The following is a 13,639-nucleotide window of genomic DNA, read 5'->3' on the forward strand; positions in this document are numbered from 1 at the left end:
GCATGTGCTGTGACCCTCCCTCATCCATACACTGTCTCTCAACGCAATCAATCTCAACCCTGCTGTTTCCGTAAATAAAGCCCAGCCAACAGACTCTGCAGCTTCTCCCCGCATACCAAGCTAGTGTGCAGGGAAGTGGGGCCTTAGAAAGGGGATCCGAGACAGCCAACACCCGGGTACTCTGCAAGCAGAGCCACTGAGAGGCTTCAGATAAATGCCTTGCTCTGTCAAAACAGCAAGTTTAGTCTTTAAAAAATAATGGTAATTGTGGTTTTAAAGAGCATGATCTTCAAGAAGGAACAGAATCAAAAGACACATATGAATGACTATACCCGAGATTAAAGAACAGAAACAGTGCTGCACGTTTAAAAAAAAAGCAGTGCTACTTAATGGGAACAACCCCATTTTTTTTTTTTTAAACTTTAAACATTTAGGAAAAGGGCGCAGGAACAACCCTAGCAAAGCTATGGAGTGCTGACTGGTCGCAGCTACAAACGCAGTGCAGATGGGTAGATGTTGAGAGCACAGTATCTAAACACTCTATGTAAAGAGCTTCATCCCTTTTAGATAAGAAGTTCTAAAATGTCCCCAAATAATAATAAAAAAAAAAACACCACATTTCCTACAGTGATTCTACCCAGTCAGGTATGTCTAGCTTAAAAAACGTACTTCTGACATAAGAAAGACAGGAAGGTCCAAATCAAGGGGTCAAAGAACACCCAGTCACTAGTACCTGGCACCTGAAGGTGCCGGGGTCTCCTGACTCAGGACTCAAGGCAACTGCTTAGAACATTGCCCGTGGAGCTAAATTAATTCAAAATTAATCAGAAAGGATTGCAAAAGCCTTGTAACCAAGGCCACAACACCCTAATCATACTGAGCACTATAAAGTATTCCTGTTGCCCACAGTACCAGTCAAGACATTTTCTGTTAAAATCCTTAAAAACACACCCATGCCCTCTCCCCAAACCTCCTCAAAAAAAAAAGGGGGGGGGCAAACTGGGCTGTCAGCCATAAGGGCATCTTAGTTCTGGACGTGTTTCCAACTAAGAGATAATTCTGTACATCATGACTTGGTTATAATAAAAAAAAAGACCGTGAAACTCCCTCAGAGGGCAAGATAGGGTAGGAAACCACACAGCCAACTCTGTTTCCTCCAAATGCAAGAGTGTGAAGAAATCAGAAATGGCTTTAACAGAGTTCTCTGTGTCTTCAGGATTCTTAAAGGCAGTGAAGACCCTGACCCACGGCCCACCCAGGGCTGGTGCTCATGTACCAAATCAGCCAGGCTCTGACCCTGTGATTAAATCCAAACTCTCACCATGCTGAAAATGTAATGCGCACAACACAAGAAATGCCAGGTGCGCTTAAATAAGCATGTGAAGCAAGTATCTACAGGTTGAAAGACCATTTTCCCTACTCATATATAAGATAACATGCCCCAGCAGTATCTAGAAACAGTCTGGGGAAAAAAACTTTCCAAAAACAAGAGCAATTACCAGCTAAATAGCATAAATATGACCATCAACCATGTACTGAAAAAAAAAAAAAAACTATTAAAATAAAATTAAAAAAAAACAAACAAAAAACAAAAAAACCAAAAAACTACCACACCTCTTCATACGGAAAATGTTTCCTTGGAGATATCAACAAAAGACAATAATTTTATAAATTCATCATTACTCTGAAAAACCATGGGCACTGTTCCATGGAGCTCAGCAAAACATCCTTACTATAATAGCGGGTCAAAAAACATGGCTAGGCTCTGGCTAGGTAGCTCTCATCTGGTTAGAATGTCATCCCACTATGCCAGGGCTCTGGGTTCGATCTCTGGTCAGGGCACATACAAGAAAAGCAACCAATGAATGCATATGTAAATGGAACAACAAACAGATGTCCCTCTCTTTCCACCTCCACCTCTAAAATAAAAACAAACAAACAAAAAACCATGTGCTATCATCTTGGTCCCACAAGGCCCTGAACAATTCTAAGGGCAAGTCACCAATGTCCTATGGCCTCTTCTGGGTCACACTGGGTCCTGGTGGCGAGCCCAGCCCATCTCAACATCATCTCCATTGTCCTCCCTGACGCCGTCGCCTCGCGGCTCTCACTCAGCACTCCGACAGACCGCCTGCCCATCCATCCATCGCCCCTCAGCGGCAGCTCGGCCCAGGGCTCACTCCCTTCTCCTTCACATGCCTTCCAAGAACTCCCCGGCTCGATCGTGATTCCAACCAACTCCTCTCTGGAGACACCTCCTTATGAGATCAGCCTGGAAGCTGGATCCACAGAGAGAGTGCTGTGCTTGTGTTGCTGTCCCTTAACTCAATGTAGCTTTTTCTGAGGTGCCTCCCCTCTCTTCACAGACTTTAGGCCACAGGTGGCAAACACAAGGCCTGCAGGCCAAAGCCGGCCCTCCACCTTGTTTTATCTGGCCTGGCACCACATTTCTACCTGGCGGCAGCGCCGAGTTCCCACTTAAGTGTTAAGGAGCAGTTACATGTATACAGTCCTAACATTACGTACGGCCCTTTGAAGGCAACCATGAGGCTGATGTGACCCCCGGTGAAAATGAGTTTGACACCCCTGTTTTAAGTTCTTTGCGGGCAAGGAAAGTATCAAAATCATCTCTATTTGAATCACCCAACTCTCTCATTTTGAACCTCAAAAGATGTATCTGACGCACTGAGAGAGGCACAATATGACTTACAACGTATTTCTTGGCAAAAATTACATAACGTGAATCTAGCCACAAGGAAGCATGGAACAAGCCCAAACTGAAGAACACGTGACAAAACTGCCAACGCCATAAAAAAAAACAAAGAGGCTAAAAAACACATTATGGAAACAAAGAAAGGCTAAGGATATAAAGAGACTCAACTAAACGCCAACATGTGATCATATCAGAAAATTATTATGAAAGCCATTATTCAAAAAACTGTCAAAATTTGAATATGGACTATATTAGGCTGTAAGGTATGATGTCAACGTTACCTTTCCTGACTGAGGTAACCATATATTGAAATATTTAGGAGGAAAAAAGCCTGATGTCCAGTATTCATTTCCAAATGGTTCAAGAAAGGAAAACACTACAGAGTAAGGAAAGAGGTGGCAAATATGGAAAATAATATGGCAGAAAGAGTGGTAATAAAGCAAATCTGCAATAGAGTTAAAAAGATAACTAATACATAAGAGAAAATCAACAGAAATAAAATAGCAAGTATTACAGAATGTTAATTGGTGAACTGGGGGCAACAATATATGGGAGTTCTGTGTACTAACCTCATAATTCTCCTTTAAGCTGTGTACAAAAAATTGTACACTCAAATGCTGAAAAGGTGTCAAACAAACAAACAATACCTGTACTGGCCTTCAATCATCAGTTCCCACGTGTCTGGAGAGTAGACATGCTGGTGGCAAGTGAATGACCTGGCTGCCTGGTTACAGGCTTCCATGGTACTCTAATTCCCAAACTGCATCCGCTTCACGTCCAACTCCAAGTTCAGTCCAACTTCAGAATATGGCTGCAGTCCTTCTCGTCAGGGAAATCAAGGAGCCCTGAAACCTAGTGGTTTGGTGTTTAAGTAAGGCAATGTGCCACTTTCAACCATGAATTCCAGTGCTAAAAATGGGCTCTGTTTCCACTGGCCGAGCCTTGTCTTACACCAAGGACACCTTGGAATGACACTCAGCACCTCAAGGGCCTCCAAGACCAGGGCCGTTTCTCCTCCCCTGATTGTCTTGAACATTAGATACCTGCTTACTGCCTGCACCTCATTCCTGCCGGCACTTTCCTGACTTGTCACCTGGCTGCCTGCAGGGATACGCACACTCTACTTGCACACCAGCTGCCCTAGTGCTTCCTTCTGTGGCCTATCACTAGGTCTTCATAGAAGTCTGGTGATCCCAGGTACATCCCTATCACCTCTGGATCCTAGACCGCCTTCTCTCCTCCAGTTAATCCCTAGCAAATAACAGATGCAGCTCTAACACTTCTAAATAAAGGGGAGGTGAGCAGGTAAAATGAATATAGTGTACTAATAGATTCTTCCTGAAATTAAAAAGGTTTATTACATGAAACTGAAAAACCTATTTGTTCACTCATAATACTTAATATTTTGTGAACAGAATATTTATGTTTGTCAAAAGTAAAGTCAGAGTTGTAACATGGAAGTTTCCTAGGTTTTATATTTTAAAGTTTTCTAATTATCAGAAATATTAAAATGTCTAAAATATTTACTAGCAAAAAATTGTAAAGCAAAAACAGCAATGAAAATTAAGGAATCTTTAGAAGAAAACCCTTCAAAAAAGATATTCCATTAAAAAATAAACAAAACCACACACAAAAAAAGATATTCTAGTTGACTTCTAATTAGTACTAACTTCACATCAATAAAGGAAGCTTTCAGAAACAGTTTGTTTAAATTTTATTTTCTGATTGTCCCTCTTGTGGAAATGGAAGAGTTTTATATATATTGAACTTACGTCCAGCAAGGCACACTAATTCATCTTACTGGTTTTAACAATGTGCTCACGTTTTCTCAGATTTTCTGCAATAAAATTATTACCCTGTATTCACAAAGGTTCATTTCTTCATTCCCAATTCTTACATATTTCCTTTTTCATGTCTTAACAAACATGGCAATCCTTACACTATTTCTGACTTTAAAGAGAATACTTCTAACACTCTACCTTTAAATAATGGTGCTTGTTGTATGCTGTTGGTAAGTAGTCTGTCAGAATAAGGAAGTCTCACTCTACAGTTCATTTGCTAATAGTTCCCCTGCTTTGAAAGGGTGTTGAATTTTACCAAGCACTTTTTCTACAGCAAAATGACTGCATATTTTCTCTTCTTCAATACATTGAAGTGGTAAAATACGTTAACAGATAAATTATTAAATCATTCTTGTATTATACAACTTGGACAAGTATATTTTAAGGTATTACCAAATTCAATTTTCTAATATTGTATTTAGACATTTTACATGCATTTTATATGCATGTCCGTAAGTAAGATTTACCTATAGACTGTCCTGTTGTGTCTGGCTGTGGTATGAAGGGTTACTAGCCTCACAAAATGACTTGGCTAACCTACACCATCTTCCCCTGTCCTCTGGAACACTGGCAGAATTAACCTGTAAAGCGTGAGTCTAGTTATATGTATTTCTTTTCTGGTCTAATGAAAGCAAAAGGGTGTCCTGAACAATGTATGAAAACTGCCTTTGCAGGGAGGAGGGATGCATTTTTCCTTCCAGCTGTGATACGTAGAAAAGGTGACTCCACCAAAACAGAAATCAAACTTGAGATGTCTCATGTCCAAATTAATTGAAATAAAGGAGCTCTAGACTGTCGCTTTTCCGCTGAAGTACAAAGAGTTATACTGAAAAAAAAATGGTCACACCATTATATAGAATAACCAAATATTGAAAAACCCATAAATGTTCAAAATATGAGAAAAGATATGTTATGGGACATCCCTATGATGGTATACAAGGTGTTCATTATAAATATCTTTGTAAAATGTTTTAATGACATGGCACTACGCTAATAAAAGAGTAACTTAATACAAAGCATGCCTGATTGTATGGATATTTTATATGGATAATATTTTAATTACAATCTTAGTACATACACATATACCTATACACAGAGATGCATATTCAAGGAAAAACACAAATAAGGGGTACAGAATTATACATTATTTCAGTTTGTTGCTTCAACTTATATATTTGTCAAATAATTCTCTAGTGAGCACATTTTTTCCTTTATAAAAAAAAACTAAAATATCCCCTAACATGGCTAGAAGAAAATTAAGTTGTATATGAAGCTATCTATAATGAAATCACAGAAGTTAAGAGCACAAGCTTTGGAGTCAAACAGGCTTGAGGCTTCCTGTTTACTGACTATATACCTTAGGCCATTATTTAATATAGTATCAATTTCCTCACTTACAAAATAAAGATAGTACCACCCCCACTGAGCTGTTACTGGAATTACAGGATCTAACACAGAGTAAGCATTCACTGTATGGCAGTAGCAGACATTATCTGATGTACCTTGAACAAATGATGTCACAAATTTGATTCCTTGAGCTCATACTAAGAAATATCAAATGCTAAATCTACTAAAGATAAAACTCAAGATGTCATAACCCACGCATGTGTGGGAGAGAGCAAAGTTGATGCTAGAGAAATGAAGTAAAGATATCAAAGATAATGAAATAAGGTTTCTCAGTGTTAAAGATAAGGATTACAAAAGAAGAAAAAGGGCAAAACTAGTAGGAACCCTGTGATATTAGATTAGAATTGGAAAATTTGCTATGAAGTCATGGATACACAAAGATACAGAAATATAGATGTAAATGTGTACACACACACACACCCTAGCTTTGTTTACTCAAAGGCCTGAGAACAGTGACACAAAACAATGAACATGTAACTACCACCAGATCTTGGTTTCTAAGTATCATTCTCCAAAATCTGTGACAAACTGACCTCCAAATGATTAGTAACAGATTGTAAACATCTTCTTAAAACAGAAAGCCAGCCCTGGCTGGTGTGGGTCAGTGCACTGAGTGCTGGCCTGCAAACTAAAGGGTCGCTGTTTGATTCCCAGTCAGGGCACATGCTTGGGTTGGGGCCAGGCCCCCAGTCGGGGGGTACACGCATGAGAGGCAACCACACATTGATGTTTCTCTCTCCCTCCCTTCCTCTCTCTCTCTAAAAATAAATAAAACTTTTAAAAACCCCAGAAAGCCATGAATTCATCCTGATATAAACAAATGAGTACGTTGAAAGTTTGATGAGGAAGAGGATATCTATATAGTCTCAAAGCAAACACCCACAAAACGGTCATTAGTTACAAAAGGAAAAAGAAACGTTATAGCTGCAAAGCCTGGTGGACAACACCTTGATCAACCAGAGTGAACGTGAGCAGCAAAGGGACAAACTAGAATTGTGTGCCACCTGACAAGATGCGGAAAAAGAATGTATGACCTCTGTGTGTTCCTGTCAAAGGCAGATGATCTAAATCTAATACTAAGGAAACTGAGGGACATTTCCTTATTATTAATAAATGCAAACTGAAGGACAGTCTACAAAATAATTAGCCTATAATCTTTAAAAGTACCAGGATCATGAAGTGAAGAAAAGACTGAGAAAATGGTTTAGACTGAAGGAGACCAAACATATCACAACCAAATCCATATGGTGAACTGTACCCTTTTGTTATAAAGGTCTTTGTTAGAAAAACTCATAAAATTTGAGCGGGGTCTGAGAAATCGATGGTATATTTCATTGTTACTATCCTGATTTTGAAGGCTGTACTGTGGTTATGTAAGAAAATGCCCTTGTTCACAGGAAATACACCAAGTATTAGAGTGGGATATAGCCTCATCGTGACAACATACTTTCAAATGGTTCAGTTAAGAAAGGGTCTTCTACTGTAGTTGCAACTATCCTGTGAGACTGACACCGCTTCCAAACAAAGCAGAGTGAAATGAGGTATGCAGGTACAACACTCACAGCAGTGCCGGGCACACGGTGCTAACTGTAACTATTGCTAGTAACATTACTGCCATTGTTAGGGAGAGATTAAACCTAAAACCTTGAAAATGCCTCAGTTTGTGATTGCTACTAAATACAACGATAATAATCCTTAAGCCTCATTATTACTTAAAAAAAAAAGAAGCTCTTCCCTGGAAGAGGAAAAGTGGAGCGGGCACAGCTGATCGCAGGTGACCACAGCTGATCGCAGGTGACCACAGCTGATCAAGTCCATTCCCTTCTGGGTGAGACAGGAGAACAGACTGTTTTCCACCTGACGGCTAAGAGAGGCCTCTTGCTGAAAATACAAAGAACTAAGAAAACAAATGTATGTTACCTGCTGCAGACCAAGACCACTAATGCTTTTATAAAAAAGAGTATAGGGAAGGGGGAAAAAGAGACAATGTATCAGTAACTAGGAATACAAAATGCTACATTTTAAATTATATGTTTTCTTCACTATCCCTAAAGGCACTTGGGGGACCTAAAGAACTCTTATAAGCAAGGGGAAACAAATGGACTGGTCCTTGGGAAAGTTCATGATTCATCATTTAAAGGTAAAGGTATCTCCTCTCAAGTGGCCACTATCTTTTGTTCTTTCTGGAACTCCGTTCACCATTACTTCCTTCCTCTCCTCCTAATTCATTGGCCTGAGTCAGAGTCTGCTGACTACAGAAGTAAATTTGGGACAAATCTTGTACATATAACAAAAGTGAACAACACCACGAGTGCAGAAATGTCAAAACAAACTCCAAAAGCAAAGCCCAATTACCTAAGGGTTTGAAGTTTAGGCTAGCATTAGATTCAAGCCTCTCTCACTTGTCAGCCCCTTGGAGCTTGTATCCTACTTAAAGCCAGTAACATCTGTCCCCCCCGGTTTTTTTTGCTCAATTAAGTTTCGTTCCTTAAACATCATGGTTAGCAAAAATACAGTGTTACAATCCCTGAGCTAACATCCTTAGCGTCAGAGGATTTTCAGAATTCAGAACATTTTGGATTCAGAAAGGAACTATAGTGAAAATAGTGAATATAATATGTAATACTCCCACAGTGTCTGAGGAATGATCACTAGACTATCACATCAGTACTTTTGTTGCACAAGTTGTGCAAACTCTCACAAAGTGCACAAAATTCAGAATGACGTCATATCTATTCAAGTCAGGTGTGACAATCAAATGAGTGTCAGAATCTTTTGGTCTTTTTCAGAGTGTTCAGATTGCATAATTAAAGATAAGAGATTACGGATCTCCCAAATTTTAAAGGCAATGACAAGTCTGTTCCCCTAGTCATATATGTGTTCCAAAAACTAATATCATCAGAACCGAAAGATCTGGACAACCAGGTCCCTGACCAGAAACACCATTATAAAAACCAGGTTAGGAAAAAAATAAAAATGTAGCCAGACACTGGGGTTTGAGAAAGACTTACACAATCAATAAACATGAAAAAAAAAAATTACAAACTTCCAGTGCTTGCTAATATACTAAGTAAATTAAGGAGAATAACATAATAAATCAACATTGAAATACTATCAGAAAATTTGCCATGAGAAATGATAATACTACTTAAGCTTCAATTTCAGCTGCTCATTTAGAGCCAAGTTCCTGCCTTATTTATTTAAGAGGAGGGACCAGTTGCCGAAGTCTGCGGTCACAGAATCACCGTTCTCTTACCTAGCAGTGGTCTTACATTACCTCCCAGGATTATTCCCACAGTCTGACATTTCCTCTCCAAATGACCCAGGGCACCGAGTCAGCACACGGCACCACGGAGCTATGACTGCATACCTGTCTCACTCATTCAAATCAGGGGAGGAACTACCCAGAAACCAGCACATCACACAGCCCTATTCCTCACAAACTTGACCCAAAGACAGAAACAGACTAACGAGTCAGTTCTGCAAGGATATGCACCCTGAGCATTCTAAAGATTGGGCTGTGCATAGCCAGGTGAAGAAAACACAGTTTTCCCACAATCTGTTAAATCATATACACTATTTTGATCATTTGAGAAACTGCAGGAACTGTACACCCAACCCCAAGCTCACTGGTATAAAGTCTTTCTGGGTGAAAAACTAATTGAGCCCAAGCAGTGGGCCATGGGCCACACCAGCTCTACTGATGTAATTTTTACACTCAATTTGTGAGAAGTTTAAGGTCTGTCACAAACTTTACTTCTAAGTAGACATTCAAATACTTGTTCACTGCAATTCTTCCACCACCCCTACAGTACTCACAATACACCAAGCACAAGCTGGACATGGATAACACTAGCACAGAAACAGATAAATGGTGGCTAGGAAGGGCAGGGCACTCACAGAAGTGACTCAGAAAGCAGGGCCTAGAAACACACTGCAGAGGCACGTCTCTGTGTTGCTTTTTCAAGCAAGAGACAAAGAATACCTTCCTACCGAATACCTAACTCACATTTTAAAACAAATAGGAAGTATCACTCTGGATGACTGCCAACAATATACAGTGAAAATGAGACAGGAAATTGTGAGTCTCTAGCTTACACAGGTTAAGTGATATGCCACTTTCAATAAGCATTCAGCAAAAATAGTTGCATAACCAAAACTAGCAAAACATAACTTAGTTGGTTGTGAAAAACCTAAGAACCAAACATTTAAAATACAAAAGCAATTTGGTCAATTCACTAATACCATCTAGCTTGTGCAATGACAACTATTTATCAAAGAGTTAAACATGACATCACTGAGATAACAGACTCCTTTGCATTTAGACAAAAACCCAAGTTAAAGCGTTCAACGGTTCACCTGGGCAACAGGAAGACATGGCAGGCAGTCAATACATGCACATACAGAATAAACATGTCAAAATATAAGATGACTTTGAAATACTGCCATTGGCCAGTCTCTTTGTCATTGGAACAGGGCAAACTTTGAAAAAGAAAATAAAAGCTCAAACTCACTATTTTCTAAAGCCAAAATAGGTGACCGTTACACTATTATCATTATAGCTGCTGTCTAGTACTCTCACAAAGACACTAATATATATATATATATATATATATATATATATATATATATATATATATATATATATATATCTTCATGCAGCCTCTTACAACCACAGCAAAGGAATATGCTGCCTTTTATTGACCCTAGGTTGACTGTCTTAACAACAACATTCTCAGTTTTACATGTAATTTCTCAGCATGTAGGAAAAGGTTTTCACTAAGCAATGACCCATCTTCCTATTTTATTTAATACAGTTCTTCAACTCACTGTCTTGAGCCAAGCATCTTTCCTTTCTTTCTAAATCCTTATATTTATAGATTATGTCTTCGGTGTCCCAAGTACAGACTACTTGGTCATCTGCTAACATTCTCTTTTCTGTCCTTAATAAAAAACAAATAATTCTACCTATTACATAGATCTTACCAAGAACTAGATCTCATACCAACAGTCCTACTAGAGATATTTCACTGAGTGTTGCTGGGGTTTTGCTGAATGAACAAAACAAATGAACGAGCCAAAGAACTTTCCATGAAGTCCTAGTATCTTCAGTACGGCACCATGGAAGGTGTGACAGAATGTAGTAACCCGCAGATTCATAATGAGTTCAAAACACAGACCAACTAAACATGTTTTTGTCTTGCCCTCTCTAAACCCAAATTTTCCCATGTTTCTTTTTTTTTCTTTTTATAACAGGAAGACACCAAAGACATAAATTACAACTCCTTCCAAAGAGGTTTACTATATAGGCTTTTGGGGTCTTTTTATTTTCTAATCTTACTAGCACATTCCAAGATATGTGTACACCAACACACAGGGAGAAAAGCAAAAGTTCTCATGGAGTGGGCCCAAGTGACTCACTTACCTTGTCTCAGGGTTGTAGCCTAATATGTAGAAAAATGAATCCACTCGGGCTTTAAACTCTCTAGCAGCAAATATGTCAGAAAAATGAGAGATGTTACATTTCCCTCTGAAAATAAACAAACAAAAATATATTAGTAATACCCTCTACTGCTTTGCAAACCAATATACTATTGGAGTGGTAGGGATGGGTAAAGATATAACTAAATCCACATTACTCTAAGAACATGTAGAATATAGCTACAAACTCCATAATTATCTGTTAAGAAAATTGGGAGTTCCCAAAAGAAGAAAATGCCCAATATTATATATATTTTTGTTTCATGAATGCTTCGACCTACAACTGTACAACTTAACTGCTTTTTAAATTTTTATTTACTGATTTTTAGAGAGAGAGACATCAGCTTGTTGTTCCACTTATTTATGCATTCATTGGTTGCTTCTTGTCTGTGACCTGACCAGGGGCTGGACCTGCAAACCTGTAGCAGTGGGATGACGCTCTAACCAAGTAAGCTACCTGGTCAGGGCCTTAACTGCTTTGATCTCAACATTTTAGTAACAGAGTAAAATTAAACCACAAAGACAAATGGAGGGCAGGACTGATGAAAGGATATTAAGCCAGAAATGATAAGGGAAAGTGAAACTACAGTGAAGTTACAAAAATATCCATCTAAAACCCTTCTACATCATCAAAGCAAAATGTGCCTTTTCCTCCTGTTACCTTATGATAGGCAAAATATAGAACTGATAAAAATATTTTTCTCTTTTAACATACAAGAAATAAACTGACCTGAATATTAAAACAGAATAATTCTAACTTTTTAAATATGTAGATGAGTTCTAATACACAAACAACAACTTTCCATTTTTAAGTAACATTAAGTGATTGTAAATTGGAAACACTTTCCCATGGGAAATGTAGGTTCCCAGGTTCATCTACCAACAAAAGTTTAAACCACATATAGCTGAAAACTCTCCAGCACTGCAGAGCTCCTTAAGCCGTGTTTCCAGGCACCAAATGCAAATGTCAGAAACATTATACCACGCAGTGGGGCTCACCTCTCCACTACAAGCACAAGCACACACACATGCACAAGTGGGTGTGTACATGTTGGGGTAATTTCTTAGAAGGTAAGGATATTTCCTAGAAGGCAGGAAGGTTTTAAGAACTTCAACTCCCTTGTGGTCACAGAAGTTAAATTTCATGCTAAGTGAAAGCTAAAGGCTGTGGGTGAAGCAGATGAACTTGGCACATCAGGAGCGCACCAGGATCCTTCCTGGAATGTGACCTCCCACTGCTCGACCAGGCACTCCATCCCCACAGGACTGCATGAGTGGGTGCTAACAACATGCACCCCAGCTAGCGGCCGAGGTGTTGGTGAAAGGAGCTGGTGAGGGATACCCACATGGACGTGAACATTTATTCACTTCCTGCCAAGGAATGAGAAGGCAATGTCCTCCTTTCCCACAGGCCTCAGTAAGGGGCAGAGCTAGTAAGACTGGGCTCTAACAATTGCTCCTTTTAAAATTAAAAAAAAAAAATTTTTGATTTGGCCCTGGCTGGTGTGGTTCAGTGGACTGAGTGTGAGCCTGCGAACCAAAGGGGTGCAGGTTCAATTCCCAGGTAGGGTACATGCCTGGGTGGTGGGCCAGGTCCCTAGTAGGGGGCATGTGAGAGGCAGCCACACATTGATGTTTCTCTCCCTTTCTTTCTCTCTTCCTTTCCCTCTCTTAATAAATAAATAAAATCTTTAAAAACAAATTCTATTGATTTGTTAAAGTTCCTTTGGGAAGTGCCGATTAGAAGATAATGCAGGGCTATCAAGCACTTGAAATGTGGGTAACACAATTAAGAGAAATAAATTGTAAGTGTTATTTAATTTTTGTAATCCTCACCTAAATATGTTTGTTGATGGGGGGGGGGAGGGGAGAAGGGACAGGAAAGGAGGGGGAGGGGAGAGAGAGAGTAACATCAATTTGAGAGATAAACATAGATCAGCCGCCTCCTGTATGTGCCCCAACTAGGGATTAAACCCACAACCTAGGTATATATCCTTTTGGTGTATGAGACAAACCCTCCAACCAATTTTATTTCTTCTTAATTAGTATATATTTAAAGAGCTACATGTAACTAACAGCTACCATATTAAACAGCACAGATTTATACATTTCATCACTGCACAAAGTTCTATTGTAAACACAAGATACAAATAAAGAAAATATGGACCAGGCATCAATTTGCCAGGCCCAGGACCTA

General features: G+C 39.2%; 1 protein-coding gene across 5 annotated transcripts in view; it reads right to left on the bottom strand.

Annotated features, from left to right (window-relative positions):
* The window catches only part of RERE (arginine-glutamic acid dipeptide repeats), a 397,572-nt gene that overhangs the window by 136,719 nt on the left and 247,214 nt on the right, over positions 1-13,639 (bottom strand). For all 5 annotated transcript variants that reach the window (XM_045858989.1, XM_045858987.1, XM_045858988.1 and 2 more), the window contains one exon: positions 11,387-11,491. In XM_045858989.1, the coding sequence (XP_045714945.1) occupies positions 11,387-11,491 (105 nt within the window). The remainder of the gene's footprint in view (positions 1-11,386; positions 11,492-13,639) is intronic.

This window comes from Phyllostomus hastatus, unplaced genomic scaffold (assembly GCF_019186645.2).
Source record: "Phyllostomus hastatus isolate PE091 unplaced genomic scaffold, TTU_PhHast_1.1 phas_scaffold_182, whole genome shotgun sequence".
NCBI lineage: Eukaryota > Metazoa > Chordata > Mammalia > Chiroptera > Phyllostomidae > Phyllostomus > Phyllostomus hastatus.